General features: G+C 42.4%; 1 protein-coding gene and 1 pseudogene across 1 annotated transcript in view; one reads left to right on the forward strand and one right to left on the reverse strand.

Annotated features, from left to right (window-relative positions):
• Nucleotides 1–16,216, reverse strand: part of MAP3K3 (mitogen-activated protein kinase kinase kinase 3) — an 80,061-nt gene that overhangs the window by 46,336 nt on the left and 17,509 nt on the right. Inside the window, exon 4 of the mRNA XM_023511221.1 lies at nucleotides 5,611–5,651. Coding sequence (XP_023366989.1) covers nucleotides 5,611–5,651 — 41 coding nt within the window. The remainder of the gene's footprint in view (nucleotides 1–5,610; nucleotides 5,652–16,216) is intronic.
• On the forward strand, nucleotides 14,118–15,159 carry LOC105886636 (annotated as a pseudogene).

Below are 16,216 nucleotides of genomic sequence, written 5' to 3' on the forward strand. Positions count from 1 at the left end.
GGTCTTCCTAAGCATAACATAAAATACAGAAGACAAAAGGAAGACAACACATTTGACAACAAAAATTTAAACTTTTGATAGCAAATTGAGCCATCAAAAAAGTTAAAAAAGAAAATCAAACTTGGAGAAAATACTTCCACAAAATCAAAAAGCAAAAGATAACCCTAATAGAAAAACAGGCAAAAGATGAGAAAAGTCACAGAAGGTTATAAATGGCTAATAAACCCAGTGAGATATTGAATGTGATTAGGAAAATGCATATTAAACAACTTTCATCTTAAGCAGGATGAAATCAGACTTAGCAGTATGGTAGAATGGCAAGACTCAGCCGTGGGCTTCGATATCTCTTGTCCTCCTCCATGCTGAGAGGAAGAACTATGTGGTTCTTTCCATCTTCCCTGCTCCCTCAAAGTAGGAAGTGGCATAACCGGAGGAAGAAGCAATAAGCCACAGGAAAGAGGGATCTAATTCACTGGGTTTTAATAAAATCTGACCAGGCTCAGTGACTGTGGCTCAAGTGGCTAAGGCACCAGCCACATACAACTAAGGTGGCAGGTTCAAATGCAGCCCGGGCCCGCCAAAACAACAATGACGGCTACAACCAAAGGATAGCTGGACATTATGGCGGGCGCCTGTGGTCCCAGCTACTTGGGAGGCTGAGGCAGGAGACTCACTTGAGACCAGGAGTTGGAGGTTGCTGTGAGTTGTGATGCCACAGTACTCCACCCAGGGGGATAGCTTGAGGCTCTGTCTCAAAAAATAAAATAAAATAAAATAAAATAAAATAATAAAATCTGACCAGATGGTTTCTTTAATGCTCTTCTGTGTCATTTTGGCTCAAATCAGTGAACAGCAAAAAGCCTTCATCATCTAGAACTGCACTATTCAAAACAGCGGTCACCAGCCACATGTGGTTATTTAACTTTAACTGAATTATATTAAAAATTGGTTCCTCAAGTCTCACCAACCACATTTCAAGTGCTCACTAGCCACCTGTGGCTAGTGGCTATTGTATTAGACCACATAGAACATTTTTTTTTTTTTTTAGAGATAGAATCTCATTTTATCTCCCTCAGTAAAGTGACGTTGCATCACAGCTCACAGCAACCTCCAACTCCTGGGCTTACGCAATTCTCTTGCCTCAGTCTCCTGAGTAGCTGGGATTACAGGCACTCGCCACAATGCCTGGCTATTTTTTTGTTGTTGCAGTTCGGCCAGGGCCAGGTTCAAACCCGCCACCCTTGGTATATGGGACCGGTGCCCCACCCGCTGAGCCACAGGCAACAACCACATAGAACATTTCTATTACAGTAGAAAGTTCTACTGAACAATGTTAATATAATAATACTATAAACCATAATCCATCCTTCATGCAAAACCTAACATCTCAGGAAGTTAATCTCTCCATTTATTTTTTTAAGAGACAGAGTCTTACTTTATCACTGATACTTTATCAGTATCAGTCTTACTTTATCTTGGTAGAGTGCTGTGGCATCATAGCTCACAGCAATCTCCAACTCCTGGGCTTAGGCAATTCTCTTGCCTCAGTCTCCCCAGTAGATGGGACTATAGGCGCTCGCCACAATGCCCAGCTATTTTTTGTTGCAATTTGAATGGGGTCAGGTTTGAATCTGCTATCTTTGGTATATGGGGCCAGTGCCCTACCCTCTGAGCCACAGGCACTGCCCCCCATTTTTTTTTTTTTTTTTGAGACAGAGTCTTACTCTTGCTCTGGCATCATCATAGCTCACAGCAACCTTAAACTTTTGGGCTCAAGCAATCTTCATGCCTCAGCTTCCCAAGCTGCTGGAACTACAGCTTGCCACAATGCCCAGGTAATTTTTTTTTCAATTTTTAGTAGAGACAGGGATCTCTCTCTTTTGCTAAGGCTGGTCTTGAACTCCTGGGTTCAAGCGATCCACCCACCTAGGCTTCCCAGAGTGCTAGGATTATAGGCCTGAGCCATCATGCCCAGCTCTCTGTGTTTTTTCTTTTGTTCATTACCATCTTTCGTTTTTGGAAATTAATTTGCCAACTGTATTAATTTATCTTTACTAGAAAATCCATTCATACTATAACCCTTTTATTTTTTTCTCACAAATTAACTGTTATGTAGTATCTAGATGCATTATCTAGATATTTAAAGTCTTCTGGAGTCTTTCTGGTTTTTTTTAGAGACAGAGTCTCACTTTGTCACATAGCCTGGAGTACAGTAGTACAATCATAGCTTACTGCGGCCTTGAACTCCTAGGTGCAAATGATCCTCTTGCCTCAGCCTTGTAAGTAACTGGGACTATAGGTGTAGACCACCATCCTCAGCTTCTGGAGCCTTTTGAAGAAATGGCTTGCCATTAATTGTTTTTGTTGTTGTTATTCTTTTTGAGACAGAGTTTCACTATGTCACCCTCAGTAGAGTGCCATGGTATCACAGCTCATAGCAACCTCAAACTCTTGGGCTTAAGCAATTCTCTTGCCTCAGCCTCCCAAGTAGCTGGGACCAATGCTAGTCACAATGCCCAGCTATCTTTTTGTTGTAGTTGTAATTGTTGTTTAGCTAGCCCAGGCCAGGTTCCAACCTGCCAGCCTCGACGCATGTGGCTGGATCCGTAACCACTGTGCTATAGGCACCGAGCCTCCATTAATTCTTAATAGCAAATCATACCTACTTCTTCAGGGCCTCAAAAACAGTTCAAAAGGGGTCAGCCTTTCTGGCTAAAATACTAGAAGTTCACTTGGATGTGCCTAGCACACTATTAAAAAAGGGTCCTACTCAGAGATAAATCTTCCTGCATTAGGCCTACTGAAGACCCACTACAAACCCACAAAAACAGCTTGAAAGCCTGGTCGAGATCAGAAACCAGGACTTCCAGAACAGGCAAGCTAGAAGCTGCTGCCATCACATTGAATAACAGGCATTTATAGGTGAGTTCTTCAAAGGAAGGTCTCACACGGTGACATCCACTCCCATCAGTGGCCTGCCATTAAGGTTTTCAAATGGAAAGTAGATCCTAATCTATAATCCTCCTCATCTGCACTTCTGGGCTAAGAAGGAGGAGGCTCAAGGGTTTGGTCCCCACTCTTTCAAAGCAAAGAGGAAAGTCAGCCCACCAGAATGGATACCTATCATGGATGAACGGGCAAAGGCACTACTTCTTTCCTCTTTTCTATAAATTCTAATTCTCTAAGGGCCTACATTTAGATAAATAACTAAAGCCCACAATAACATTTTCTACAAAATCCTAAGACCTGAAATACAAGAAATTAGAGCTATCTGGCACAGAGTGGTTAACTCTGTTGGCTTCTCTGTATCAACTTTATAAAGCCCTCAATTCCACATATAGTACATGGTGAAATGCCATGGCTCCTGAAAACAGCTCCATAAAAAGAATGCACAGTTTTTAAAATCTTGATACCAACATTCTGCTGCTCAGAGCAGAATGCTCTGGGCTTCAGAGGCCATTCCTGTCTGACCACCTTAAATATTTGTGGTTTCAATTTGGCAGCTTCTCTGAAACCAAACACATACACTTTCTCAGGGTAAGTCTACTACTGTAACTGCATACCACTTTGGGAACAGGGAATTCAGGAGAGTGTAACTGCATAATTAGGCTCCAACACAATCGATCTTTTGATTTCATATCTGCTTCTGAAAACTCTCTGCTGCCCTGAGATTGGCCATTTTTTCTAAACCCAGCCAGGTCAGAAAGTGTGAAAAACAGCAACAATGAAGTGACAATATAACTTCACTGCTACTGGCAGAATACAGATGGAGTAGCTGGGGACCGAGCTCAGAAGACCTTCCTCCCTCTAGACCTGGAACAGCCCTAGAACTCACATGGAAGCACTAGGACTCTGACTCTGCAGACCACATTTTCCACAAAACTTCCACTGGGCAGCCTCTGACAACCCTGCAGGCTTGTGAATGTGTCTCTTTGAGAAAGAACAGTACCCATAGATATTCTGGGGAGCTACCTTCAAAGTAGGCTAAAAGTTGCTAGTTACACAGAACTACCAAAACTAAGAATGTTACGAAGGTGCTGTGATGAGACCTTCTTTTTTCTTTTTTGAGACAGTCTCATTTTGTCACCCACAATAGAGTGCCATGGCATCATAGCTCAGAGCAACCTCAAACTCTTGGGCTCAAGTGATCCTCTTGCCTCAGCCTCCCAAGTAGCTGGGACTATAGGCGCCCACCACAACGCCCAGCTATGATGACCCTAAAGATAGGGTCTTGCTCTGGCTCAGGCTGGTTTCAAATTCCTGAGTTCAAGCAACCCACCCACCTCAGCCTGTAAGAGTGCTAGGATTATAGGGCATGAGTCACATGGGTGTACTCTTCAACTCTCTAAATGCTCAAGGCAAAGGAAAAAGGAGGGATATATCAAAGGAAGAGAAAGGCAAATAGCATGAAACATTAAAAGGCACTCTTATGTGTACATGTGCCATACATACACACACACAGGGTCCCAAATATCCCGCAACCAGAGTTTGTATGCTTTTTAAACATTTTTATTTAAATAACCTGAAAAATTAAGGAGAGTCATATTTTTCTCTGAGAACTTCTACTCTGGCTTCCCACAAATAATAATAACTAAAATACTGACAATGGAGAGAAGGACAAAGAAGTTTTGTAACATTATTTTCACTTCCCTAATGAGATAAAATTCACAACACAGATTCAAAAACTCCCTCTTGGGGCAGTGCCTATAGCTCAAGGAGTAGGGTGCTGGCCCCATATCCTGGAGGTAGTGGGTTCAAACCCAGCCCCAGCCAAAAACTGAAAAAAAAAAACCTTCCCTCTTTCTATCTCCTTAAAGCATATAAAATCTTTTTTTTTTTTTTTTTGAGACAGAGCCTCAAGCTGTCCCCCTGGGTAGAGTGCTCTGGCATCACAGCTCACAGTAACCTCCAACTCCTGGGTTCAAGAGAGTCTCCTGCCTCTGCCTCCCAAGTAGCTAAGACCACAGGCGCCCACCACAACACCCAGCTATTTTTTGGTTGCAGCCGCCATTGTTGTTTGGTGGGCCCGGGCTGGATTCGAACCTATCACCTTAGGTGTATGTGGCTGGTGCTTTAGCCACTTGAGCCACAGGCGCCAAGCCAAAGCATATAAAATCTTTCACAACTGATGGACTTGGTGCAGCTTCCCATGACCTAAGAGGCATTATGAGGAAGCTTCCAGTTCACCCTCCTGGCCCCTGATGTCAACAAAGCCAGGGCTACTTTACTGGGGATAGAAATGGCATCGTGTCACAGGAGAATCCTGCCCTCTAATGCCCACAGGTGGCACAGTGTCAATGTGTCAGGAAACCATGACTCTATGTAGAGTTAGAATCCTTACTTCCCAGCAAAATAGCAGACTTCACAATAGTAAAACAGAGAACAGTAAAACATTGTCAGTTGAAAAACCTTTGATTCTAACACCAAAAACACGGTTTGATTGGTAGGCCAACACAAAAGTAAAACTTTCCCCCTTTATGCCCAGTATACTCTTATTACCCAGCCAGTGGCCCCACAAGGATCACAATGGGAAAATGGCTCCATGAGCTCAATGCTTTCTGAGAACTTTAGCACATGTGAACACAACTACCAATTAGAAGGTAGACTTACCGCCTTTCCCCGTTGTGCTCAAACTTGATTCTGACGTCGCTCTGCCAAAAGGAATGGTGGACAGGTTAGAAGATTCTCTGGCATGTGTTACTCCTGCCATTGCGAGGTACACCTTGGGTAGTTCTTTAGCAACACTAGGCAAATACCCAGATAGCTCCTGGGCCAGTTTCTCTACCCAGATAGGCATTCCAATGAGATACAGCTTCCAGTTCCCACCCCACAAGCAATAAAGCTCTTGGGACAAAAACCCTAGGTGGGAGCCCAGCTCAGCTATGACAGGCTATTTCTACCTTCATATTCTCCTTCTCTACAAACAGCTGTTCTGGAGATTCTCCTACTACGTCATCTCTTGACCAGGGTACTTTTCCTTCTTGGCTGATAGGAATGAAGAGAAAGAGGAAATCTTGTTGCCAATACTTTTTAGCTATATGATCACAGGCAAGTTACTTATTTTGAGTCTTAGTTTTTCCTTCTCTAGAAAGAGGCTAAAAATATACTGCAGAGTTCCTATGAGAACTAAATAAGATAATGTAAGTAAATACCAACACAGTAGACAAGTGCTAAATGGTTTTTGGTGCTGCTACTATCACTGATTTCCCATGATCTTCCCAAGGCTACCCTGGTGGGGATAAAGTAAGACCCTGGACAAATTACATTATACACTATCCCTTGTTTTTTCCAAAATGACCATTATGAGTAGCCTAGGCGCAGTGGCTAACACCTGTAATCCTAACACTCTGGGAGGCTGAGGTCGGTGAATTGCCTGAGCTCATGGGTTCAAGACCAGCTGGAGCAAGAGCAAGACCTCGTCTCTAAAAAATAGCTGGGCGTTGTAGCAGGCGCCTATAGTCCCAGCTAATCGGGAGGCTGAGGCAAGAGAATCGCTTGAGCCCAAGAGTTTAAGGTTGCTATGAGCTCTGACGCCATGACACTCTACGGAGGGTGACAAAGTAAGACTCTGTCTTAAAAATAAATAAATAAATAAATAAATAAAGGGGCAAGGCCTGTGGCTCAGTGAGTAGGGCGCCAGCCCCATATACAGAAGGTGGTAGGCTCAAACCCAGCCCTGGCCAAACTGCAACAAAAAATTGCTGGGCGTTGTGGAAGGCACCTGTGGTCCCAGCTACTCGAGAGGCTGAGGCAAGAGACTCACCTAAGCCTAAGAGCTGAAGATTGCTGTGAGCTATGACACTACAGCACTCTACCAAGGGTGACAAAGTGAGACTCTGTCTCTAAAAATAAATAAATAAATAAATAAACAAATAAATAAATAAAATAAACTGTAGGATGGCAGAGATCAGGTCTATTTTGTTTCTGTATCTCCAGTGCCAAGCAAAGGGGATGGCATGTAATGTATGTGCTTAATTTGTTAAGTGAATGAATGAAGAACAGAATCAAGTATAAATATCAGAAATAAGAGGAAGTACAAGTATTAGAATGCCAAAGAACAAATTTGCAAAAGGGCAAATAACTTGAGGGAGTTAAAAAATGACAAGAAAGGGTGCCACCTGTGGCTCAGTGAGTAGGGTGCCAGCCCCATATACCCAGGGCGGTGGGTTCCCAGCCAAACTGCAACAACAAAAAAAAATAGCCAGGCGTTGTGGCAAGTGCCTGTAGTCCCAGTTACTCAGGAGCCTGAGGCAAGAGAATCGCCTAAGTCCAACACCTGGAGGTTGCTATGAGCTGTGATGCCATGATGCCACGGCACTCTATGGAGGACGACAAAGTAAGACTCTGTCTTTTAAAAAAAGAAAAAAGAAAAAGAAAGTAGGCAGGGCCTGTGGCTCAAAAGAGTAGGGCACCAGCCCCATATGCCAGAGGTGGCAGGTTCAAGCCCAGCCCCAGCCAAAATCTGAAAAAAAAAAAGGAAGAAAAAGAAAACCAGGTGCAGTGGCTCACATCTATAATCCTAGCACTTGGGAGGCTGAGGCAGGTGGATTGCCTGAGCTCACGGTTGGAGACCAGCCTGACCCAGTGTGAGACTCCCATCTCAAAAAATAGCCAGGTGTGGTAGCAAGTGCCTGTAGTTCCAGCTATTCGGGAGGTTGAGGCAAGAGAATCACTTGAGTCCAAGAGTTTGAGGTTGCCGTGAGCTGTGACACCATAGCACTCTACCAAGGGCAACAAAGTGAGACTCTGCCTCAAAAAGAAAAGAAAAAAAAGAGACATTATAGAAGAAAAGAACAAGTGTAGAGGAAATGAAAAGATTGTCAGGAAACCAGAAAATAACTGAGATGAAGGAGAGTTCATAGACAGTAAACAAAAGTTAAATTGAGAAAGATAAAGGACTGTGGCTTGGAAAATAGAAGAGGACTTTAGATATTCTTAATCTGAAGACAAGGAACACATAGCATACAGAGATGGTAACAGAAAAGAGAGAGTTTGAAAGATAGGGTGGATGCCTAAAGGACTCCCTTTTCCTAAGGGAAAAGTGGCTCTAACTTACTCTGTAAAAATTATTAAAGATCCCAAGAGGTTCTGTTTATGTAGATTACATCTATTGATATTTACCATCAGATATTAGAAATTTAAACTGAGAAAATATAATTTATTTTATTCATTTGAAAATGGTAATTAAGGCCAGGCACAGTGGCTCACACCTGTAATCCCAGCACCCTGGGAGGCTGAGGAGGGTGGATTGCTTGAGCTCAGGAGTTCAAGACCAGCCTAAGCCAGAGGGAGACCCTGTCTCTAAAAATTAGCTAGGTAATGCAGCAAGTGCCCCAGCTACTGAGGAGGCTGAGGCATAAGGATCATTTGAATTCAAGAGTTTGAGGTTACTGTAAGCTATGATGCCAAGGCACTCTGCTGAGGGTGACAAAATGAGACTCTGTCTCAAAAAAAAAAGGAAAAAAAGTAATTAAAAACCATTACATGTTAACAAATATTTTTATACAAAATAACTATATTTTCCAAAAACATTTAGTGAAAGAATGAAAATCTTTTTTTGTTTGTTTGTTTTTGAGATAAGGTTTCAATCTACTAGCTGGGCTGGAGGGTAGTGGCTCAATCATAGCTCACTGCAACCTTGAATTCTTGGACTCAAGTGATCCTCCCACCTTAGCCTCCCAAGCAGCTGGGACTACAGGTACACACCACTATGCCTGGCTAATTTTTTTTTTTTTTTGAGATGGGGTTTCGCTATGTTATTCAGGCTCATCTCAAACTCCTGGACTTAGCAATCCTCCTGCCTTGGCCTCCCAAAGTAATGGGATTACAAGCAAATCTTTTTTATTTATATAGAAATCAGGCAACACATCATTCTATAAAATAGAATTGAGTGTTCCCCACAAATGTTTTTAATGCATGTCTTAAGATAGCTAAATTCTCATACCTGCTTCTGCTTCCAATCTGATGCAATAACGTATCACTGTAGCCTCTGGAAAACTCTACTGTACATTCTAAGAGAATGAGGGTGAGAAGGGTAACTAACATCTATAGTTTATTCAGATTTCCTTGAGTGTTTTCTCTGTTGTTATTATTATTATTTTAGACAAGGTCATGCTCTATCTCATGGGCTAGTGTGCAGTGGTATTATCATAGCTCACAGCGGCTCGGCGCCTATAGCTCAACCGGCTAAGGCGCCAGCCACGTACACCTAAGGTGGCGGGTCGAATCCCCAGCCCGGACCCGCCAAACAACAATGACGGCTGCAACCAAAAAATAGCCGGGCGTTGTGGCGGGCGCCTGTGGTCCCAGCTACTTGGGAGGCGGAGGCAGGAGACTCGCTTGAGCCCAGGAGTTGGAGGTTGCTGTGAGCTGTAATGCCACGGCACTCTACCCAGGGGGACAGCTTGAGGCTCTGTCCCAAAAAAAAAATCATAGCTCACAGCAACCTCAAACTCTTGGGCTCCAATGATCTTCTTGCCTTAGACACCTATGTAACTGGGACTGAAGGTGCTTGCAACCATGCCCAAATAATTTTTCTAGTTTTTTTAGAGACAGGGTCTCACTCTTGCACAGGCTGGTCTTGAACTCTTAGTCTCAAGTGATCCTCCTGCCTCCCCAAAGGGCTAGGATTACAGAGGTGAACCACCATGCCCAGACTCCGTTGATGTTTATCTAATTTCCATTTTTAAAAATTGTGGTGAAAAACACACTAACACCTCTCTCTCTTAAAGTGGGGGGGGGGGGCATGTGCATATGTACATATGTGTACATATGTATGCATTTGAGATAGGGTCTCACACTGTCACCCAGGCTGGAAAACATTGGTATGATCACAGATCACTGCAGCCTTGAATTCTTCGTCCTAAAAGATACTCTTGCCTCAACCTCCTGAATAGCTGGGGCTACAGTTATATACCATACATTATGTGTAGATACACCTATGAAAGAACCTCCTCCGTCCCTTTATGGAATTAAAGGAAATACATTGGGCCATAAACCAAATACTATACATGAATTTAGTCAGAAAGGGAATTAAACTTCTACTTCAATCCACAAATCACCTCCTATTCAGGGCGGCGCCTGTGGCTCAAAGGAGTAGGGGGCCAGCCCCATATGCCTAAGGTGGCAGGTTCGAACCCAGCCCCAGCCAAAAAAAAAAAAAAAATCACCTCCTATTCAAGATTAACCAAGCCTATGACTACTAAGTAGTGTAAACAAAGATGCCTCCTCTTATGCCCTAACAGCCTTTCCAGAGCAGTATGTAGGCTGCTGACTGGGTTCAACATACCACATGATGTGCCTAAATCTGTCAAGTTCTTAAAGGTGAGTTTCCCCATCAGGCTGACTGTAATAAGCCATGGATAAGGGAAGTTCAGAAAAAGATAACTTGATTTAATTTCCTTCCAGCTAGTCATTCTCCTTGACCTCTCTGAGGTATTTTGCAATAGTGGCCAAGTCTTTCTCTGACTTCTATGACTACATCTCAGCCCAGGGAACCTGCCACACTCTAACCGCTTCTGCTTCTTTGCTAGTTCCTTTTCTTCAGCTCTCTCCCAATCCTCCCCCACACATGCCCATTCCTCAACATTTAGACCTCCGGCTTCTGGCTTTCTCTCTCTTCCCCTCATACCTTCTGCTCAGTGTCCCTCTAAATAAAAGATTCCCAAATATCTATGCCTAGCCCCAATTTTGCAAGCAAAGCATTTACCCCCCACATACTTGAGACAAATATGTAGCTGTTAAGAATGTCACACTGGAGTCAAACTGCCTGCTTCAAATTCTGGCTTTTCAACTTCCTACCTGTGTGACCTTGAACTTTTTATTTAACTGTTCTATGACTTGGTTTCCTTTTCTGTAAAGTGAGAATGAAGATAATATCTATCGTATGGCGTTACTGAAATAATTAAATGATATAATTGGGTGAAGCAATTATAAATAGTACCTGATACATAAGTGCTCAATAAATAAATGATAATACAAGTCCATTGTCTTTACCCTTGGAGCCAAAGGCATGTCAGAATCCATGTTTTGGATTTAGAGAAGTAGTAGGGTACATGTTCTATGTATCACATGATGCCTCCCAAGAGGCATAGTCTGGGGCAGCATACCTGTGGTAGATGCAGAATGCTCACAAACTATTTCCTGTACTTCTCTGCATTTTTTAAAGTTAGTATGGAGTTTTGTGCCTAGTTTTGACTAAGAGCTGGGAACAAAACTGAGTTCTATACTCTCTTCCCTGGCAGTCACATGTCCTACAACAGTGGCATCTCCTGGCTCGGCGCCTATGGCTCAAGTGGCTAAGGCGCCAGCCACATACACCTAAGGTGGCAGGTTAGAATCCAGCCCGGGCCTGCCAAACAACAATGATGGCTGCAACCAAAAAATAGCCAGGCATTGTGGCGGGCACCTGTGGTCCCAGCTACTTGGGAGGCTGAGGAAGGAGACTCGCTTGAGCCCAGGAGTTGGAGGTTGCTGTGAGCTATGATGCCACAGCACTCTACCTGGGGTGACAGCTTGAGGCTCTGTCTCAAAAACAAACAAACAAACAAACAAAAAAAAAAAAACAGTGGCATCTCCTTCAATCCAGGTTGCTAATTAGTGACCATGTCCTTCCCCTTCTCAGACTGGACATACTATATTAAGTCATTGAGATCTGGGGTTTGTTACATGTACAAGCTATTTATCCAAGCTATCCTAATTTTTGCAATGAAAAGTATGAATATGCACATTAAGTAGAATAAAGACAGACTGTAAGTAGCCCTGTGTCTGTTCAGACCAGTTTGGGTTGCCAAATGAATTTGTGCAAATTAAAATAATTAAATAATAATATTTAAATAAATTAAAATAATAAAATTTTAAATAATAAATTTTTTTTTAAAGCCAGAAACTAAAAGTTAAAAAATAAAACCTTTTCGTTTACAGTACTATTTGTATTTCACAATTGCAGATAAGGGACTGTAGACCTGAAAAACATATACATGCCCCCCATACAAACGCACAGAGTTTCTTTCTTCTGTACTCTCAAACTCAACTTTGCCATTATTTTTTATTTATTATTTATTTTTTTTTTTAGAGACAGAGTCTCACTTTATCACCTTTGGTAGATAAAGGGCGTGCCATGGCATCACAGCACACAGCAACCTCCAACTCCTGGGCTCAGGCAATTTTCTTGCCTCAGCCTCCCAAGTAGCTGGGACTATAGGCACCCGCCACAACGCCTGGCTATTTTTTGTTGCAGTTTGTTGAGGGCTGGCTTCGAACCCACCACCCTCAGTATATGGGGCTGGTGCCCTACCCACTGAGCCACAGGCGCCACCCTCAATTTTGCCATTATGTATTTATATTAGCTATCCTCTTAAACTATTACTTTCTTTTTATTTATTTATTTATTTATTTTTAAGACAGAGTCTCACTTTGTCGCCCTCTGTAGAGCTCCATAGCATCATAGCTCACAGCAACCTCAAACTCTTGGGCTTAAGCGATTCTCTTGCCTCAGCCTCCTCAGTAGCTGGACTACAGGCACCTGCCACAACGCCCATCTATTTTTCGAGATGAGGTCTCACTCTAGCTCAGGCTGGTCTCAAACCCATGAGCTCAGGCAATCCAGCCACCTCAGCCTTCCAGAGTGTTAAGATTACAGGTTGAGCCACTATGCCCGACCTACTTTCTTGTTATTTTAGGAGATGGGATCTCACTATGTTGCCAGGCTGGAGTACAGTGGCTATTCACAGACACAGTCATTGCACAATACAAATTTGAACTCCTGGGTTCAAGCCATCCTCCTGCCTCCACCTCTTGAGCAGCTGGAACTACAGTGTATGCCGCTGTAACTGGCCCAGTGCCACTATTTCTAACATTGGTACTGCTGCACTTTTGGCTACACTGGCTCAAATCTGAGTTATGCTTGATTCTTTCCTTCCTTTCCCCATTCACAGCCAGATAGCAAGTTCCAATTCTCCCTTCAAAGGCCTTCAGTAGAGACTCTGCTTCCCATTCTCCCTGACATCACCATCATTAGGACCCTTTCCTCTTGTTTCTGGATTCCAAAAGCCAACTCTGCAAGCCCCCTTTCAACCCAGTCTATGCTCCTCTACAGTTCAACCATATTAACTACCATTTTCACTATGTCCCTTCCTTGTTCATTATCAGTCGTACCCATGACCTGTGAAATAAAAATCTAAATTCTCTGCTATCAATCAAAGCTGTCTAGGATTGAGGCTCATTCACTTGATCTAATCATCACACATTCTTCCCCACAGGAACCCCACTCTCCAGACAAATTAATGCTCCCCCTGCTTCCTGAAATTCACTCCTTCCCCTAGGCCTTTAATCATTCTGTTTCCTAACTCAGAATGCTACCCTTCCTTCTTTCCACTGTAACTTTTATGCATCCTTCACAGCCTAATTCAAGTGCCTCTCCACCTGAAATGACTCCATAACTTCTTTGGCTCAAATTTACCTTTCATTTTCTTGGCTTCACACAGCACTCTCTCATTTAGATATGGGTGTATCATACTTTATTTTTTTCATGCATTGTTCATTATGCATGATTCCTGGGGTACATGGAACATGACATTTCTTTTGTGTGTCTAAGAAGCTTATGCACACATTGCACTGGATGGAGAGATGCCATAGCTGCGAGGGAAAATGTTCCAGTACAAAAATTCAGGTCTAAGCAGGTTCAAGTCCCCTGCCCAGTACAGCAAATCTGGTGAGAGAAATAATGACCAATGCTCAGGAGAAGGACAGTATAGGCCTTCAGACTGAGTTAAAGATTCAGGAACTCAGCAGGGACAACAGGAATAACTGAAAATAACACCGAACTTAAGAAAGAATGAGGCCTCTTGTGGGACGTGGTGGCTCATGCCTGCAATCCTAATATTTTGGAAGGCCCAGGCAGGCAAATTGCCTGAGCCCAAGAGTCCAAGACCAGCCTGAGGTATAGTGAGACCCTATCTCTAAAAACAGCCTAGTGTGGCCAGGCACAGAGGCTCACCCCTATAATCCTAGCATTCTGGGAGGGTGAGATGGTGGATTGCCTAAGCTCATGGGTTCGAGACCAGCCTGAACAAGAGCAAGACCCTGTCTCTAAAAATAGTTGGATGTTGTGGCAGGTACCTGTAGTCCCAGCTACTCAGGAGGCCAAGAAGCCTTCCTCTATAGAGCAGAGAGCCATTATTCCTTGAATTAAAGGGTATGATGAGATTGCTCAAGCTCAGTCAGGTACAGGAAAGATAGCCACATTTGCTATTTCTATCCTACAACAGTTGGAGATTGAGTTCAAGCCAGAAAACTGGCTCAACAGATCCAAAAGTTCTAGCACTGGAGTCTACATGGGAGCAACTTGTCAAGCTTGCATTGGTGGAATGAATGTTCGAAATGAAATGCAAAAACTTTAGGCTGAGGTACCATATATTGTCGTTGGTACATCAGGAAGAGTGTTCGATATGTTAAACAGATCAAAATGGATCAAAATGTTTGTTTTGAATGAAGCAGATTAAATGTTGAGCCAAAGGTTTAAGGATCAAATCTACGAGATTTTCAAAAAATTAAATATAAGTATTCAGGTTGTGTTGCTTTCTGCACAATGTCAACTAATGTGTTGGAAGTGACAAAAAAATTCATGAGAGATCCAATTAGAATTCTAGTGAAAAAGGAAGAACTGACCCTCAAAGGAATCAAACAGTTTTACATTAATGTTGAAAGAGAAGAATTGAAGTTGGATACACTTTCTGACTTGTATGAGACACAGGCTGCTTACATTTACAATTACATAGGCTGTTATTTTTCTCTACAAGGTATAAGGTGGACTGGCTCACTGAGAAAATGCAAGCCAGGGACTTCACAGCATCTGCTCTGCATGGTGACATGGACAAGAAGGAAAAAGATGTCATCACGAGGAAGTTCCAGGCAGGGTCAAGCCATGTTCTGGTCACTACTGACTTGATGGCTCATGGGACTGATGTGCAACAAGTGTCTTTACCTACCAGTTGTGAAAACTATACTCACAGAATTGGCAGAGAGGGTTGATTTGGGAGGAAAAGTGTGGCTATAAACTTTGTTACTGAAGACGACAAGAGGATTCTTTATGACATTGAGACTTTCTATAATAAATAGTTCAGGGAATAAATGCCCATGAATGTGGCTAACCTTACTTAATTCCTGGGATGAGATAGTTTAGAATGCAGTGATTGCTGTTGCTGAATAGGCAATCACAACGTGCGTTGTGCTTCTTTGGGAATATCTGAATCTTGTCTCAATGCTCATAATGGATCAGAAATACAGATTTTGATAGCAAAGCAGCATTAGTCATGAGCTCTTATGAGGAAAGTCATTGGCTTTTTCCTTTTTAGAGTTAGACTGCTGGAGTGGGTATTAAAGATGGGGTTTGTAAATCTGTCTTTCTTAGAAATTTATTTCCTAGTTCTATAGAAAGGGTTGAATTAGATGTTCTCTATCATTTAATAATATACTTGTGGACCAAAAGATATAAGTGCTGTATAAAAATCAGCCAATTAGGTTAAACTAGCATATTTGCCTTTATTGTGTTTGTCATTAGGCTGAATAGAAAGGCCTTTAAAATTGATTTTTTTTAGAAAGCATTTAAATACATTTTGTTTGGTACTGTACTTATTTAATAAAGTATTTAATTAGTGGTAAGTGTGAACTAGACCCTGTTACTAAGCCCCGGCAAGTAATCATATCCTAGGGAGGGGTAAATCTTCAGTAAAATTGCCATATTGCACATGTCTTAATTAAGTTTGAATGTTAAATAAATTGTATATTCACTTTAAAAAAAAAGCGTGTGAACTAATTAGACCTGGCAAAACCCTCAGTTGACTGTCACCCTTATTACCCTCTCTCTGATTCTGTATTGTTCCCTCTCCCTGTATTTGCTATACTTTGAATGGCTCCCCTCATCTTTGGAACTGGAGTCCTTATTTTGCCAAAGATAATAAATGAAAGAAAAAGTGTGACAAAAACTAAAATTGCATTTGTAAGCATGACTCAGGAAAATTTTAATAAGAGATCAGTGGAAGAGATGATACAAAGCGACCTTCTTAGAAAATATAACCAGGTTTGTGTGTTGCTTTATGTCTTAATTTCATATTTGCCAGCTCATCTTATCAAAAAACACTGGAAGAGGCTCGGCGCCTGTGGCTCAAGCAGCTAAGGCGCCAGCCACATACACCTAAGGTGGCAGGTTCGAATCCCC

The sequence above is a fragment of the Otolemur garnettii genome, unplaced genomic scaffold (assembly GCF_000181295.1).
Source record: "Otolemur garnettii isolate 467f Iridium unplaced genomic scaffold, OtoGar3 scaffold00018, whole genome shotgun sequence".
NCBI classification, from domain to species: domain Eukaryota; kingdom Metazoa; phylum Chordata; class Mammalia; order Primates; family Galagidae; genus Otolemur; species Otolemur garnettii.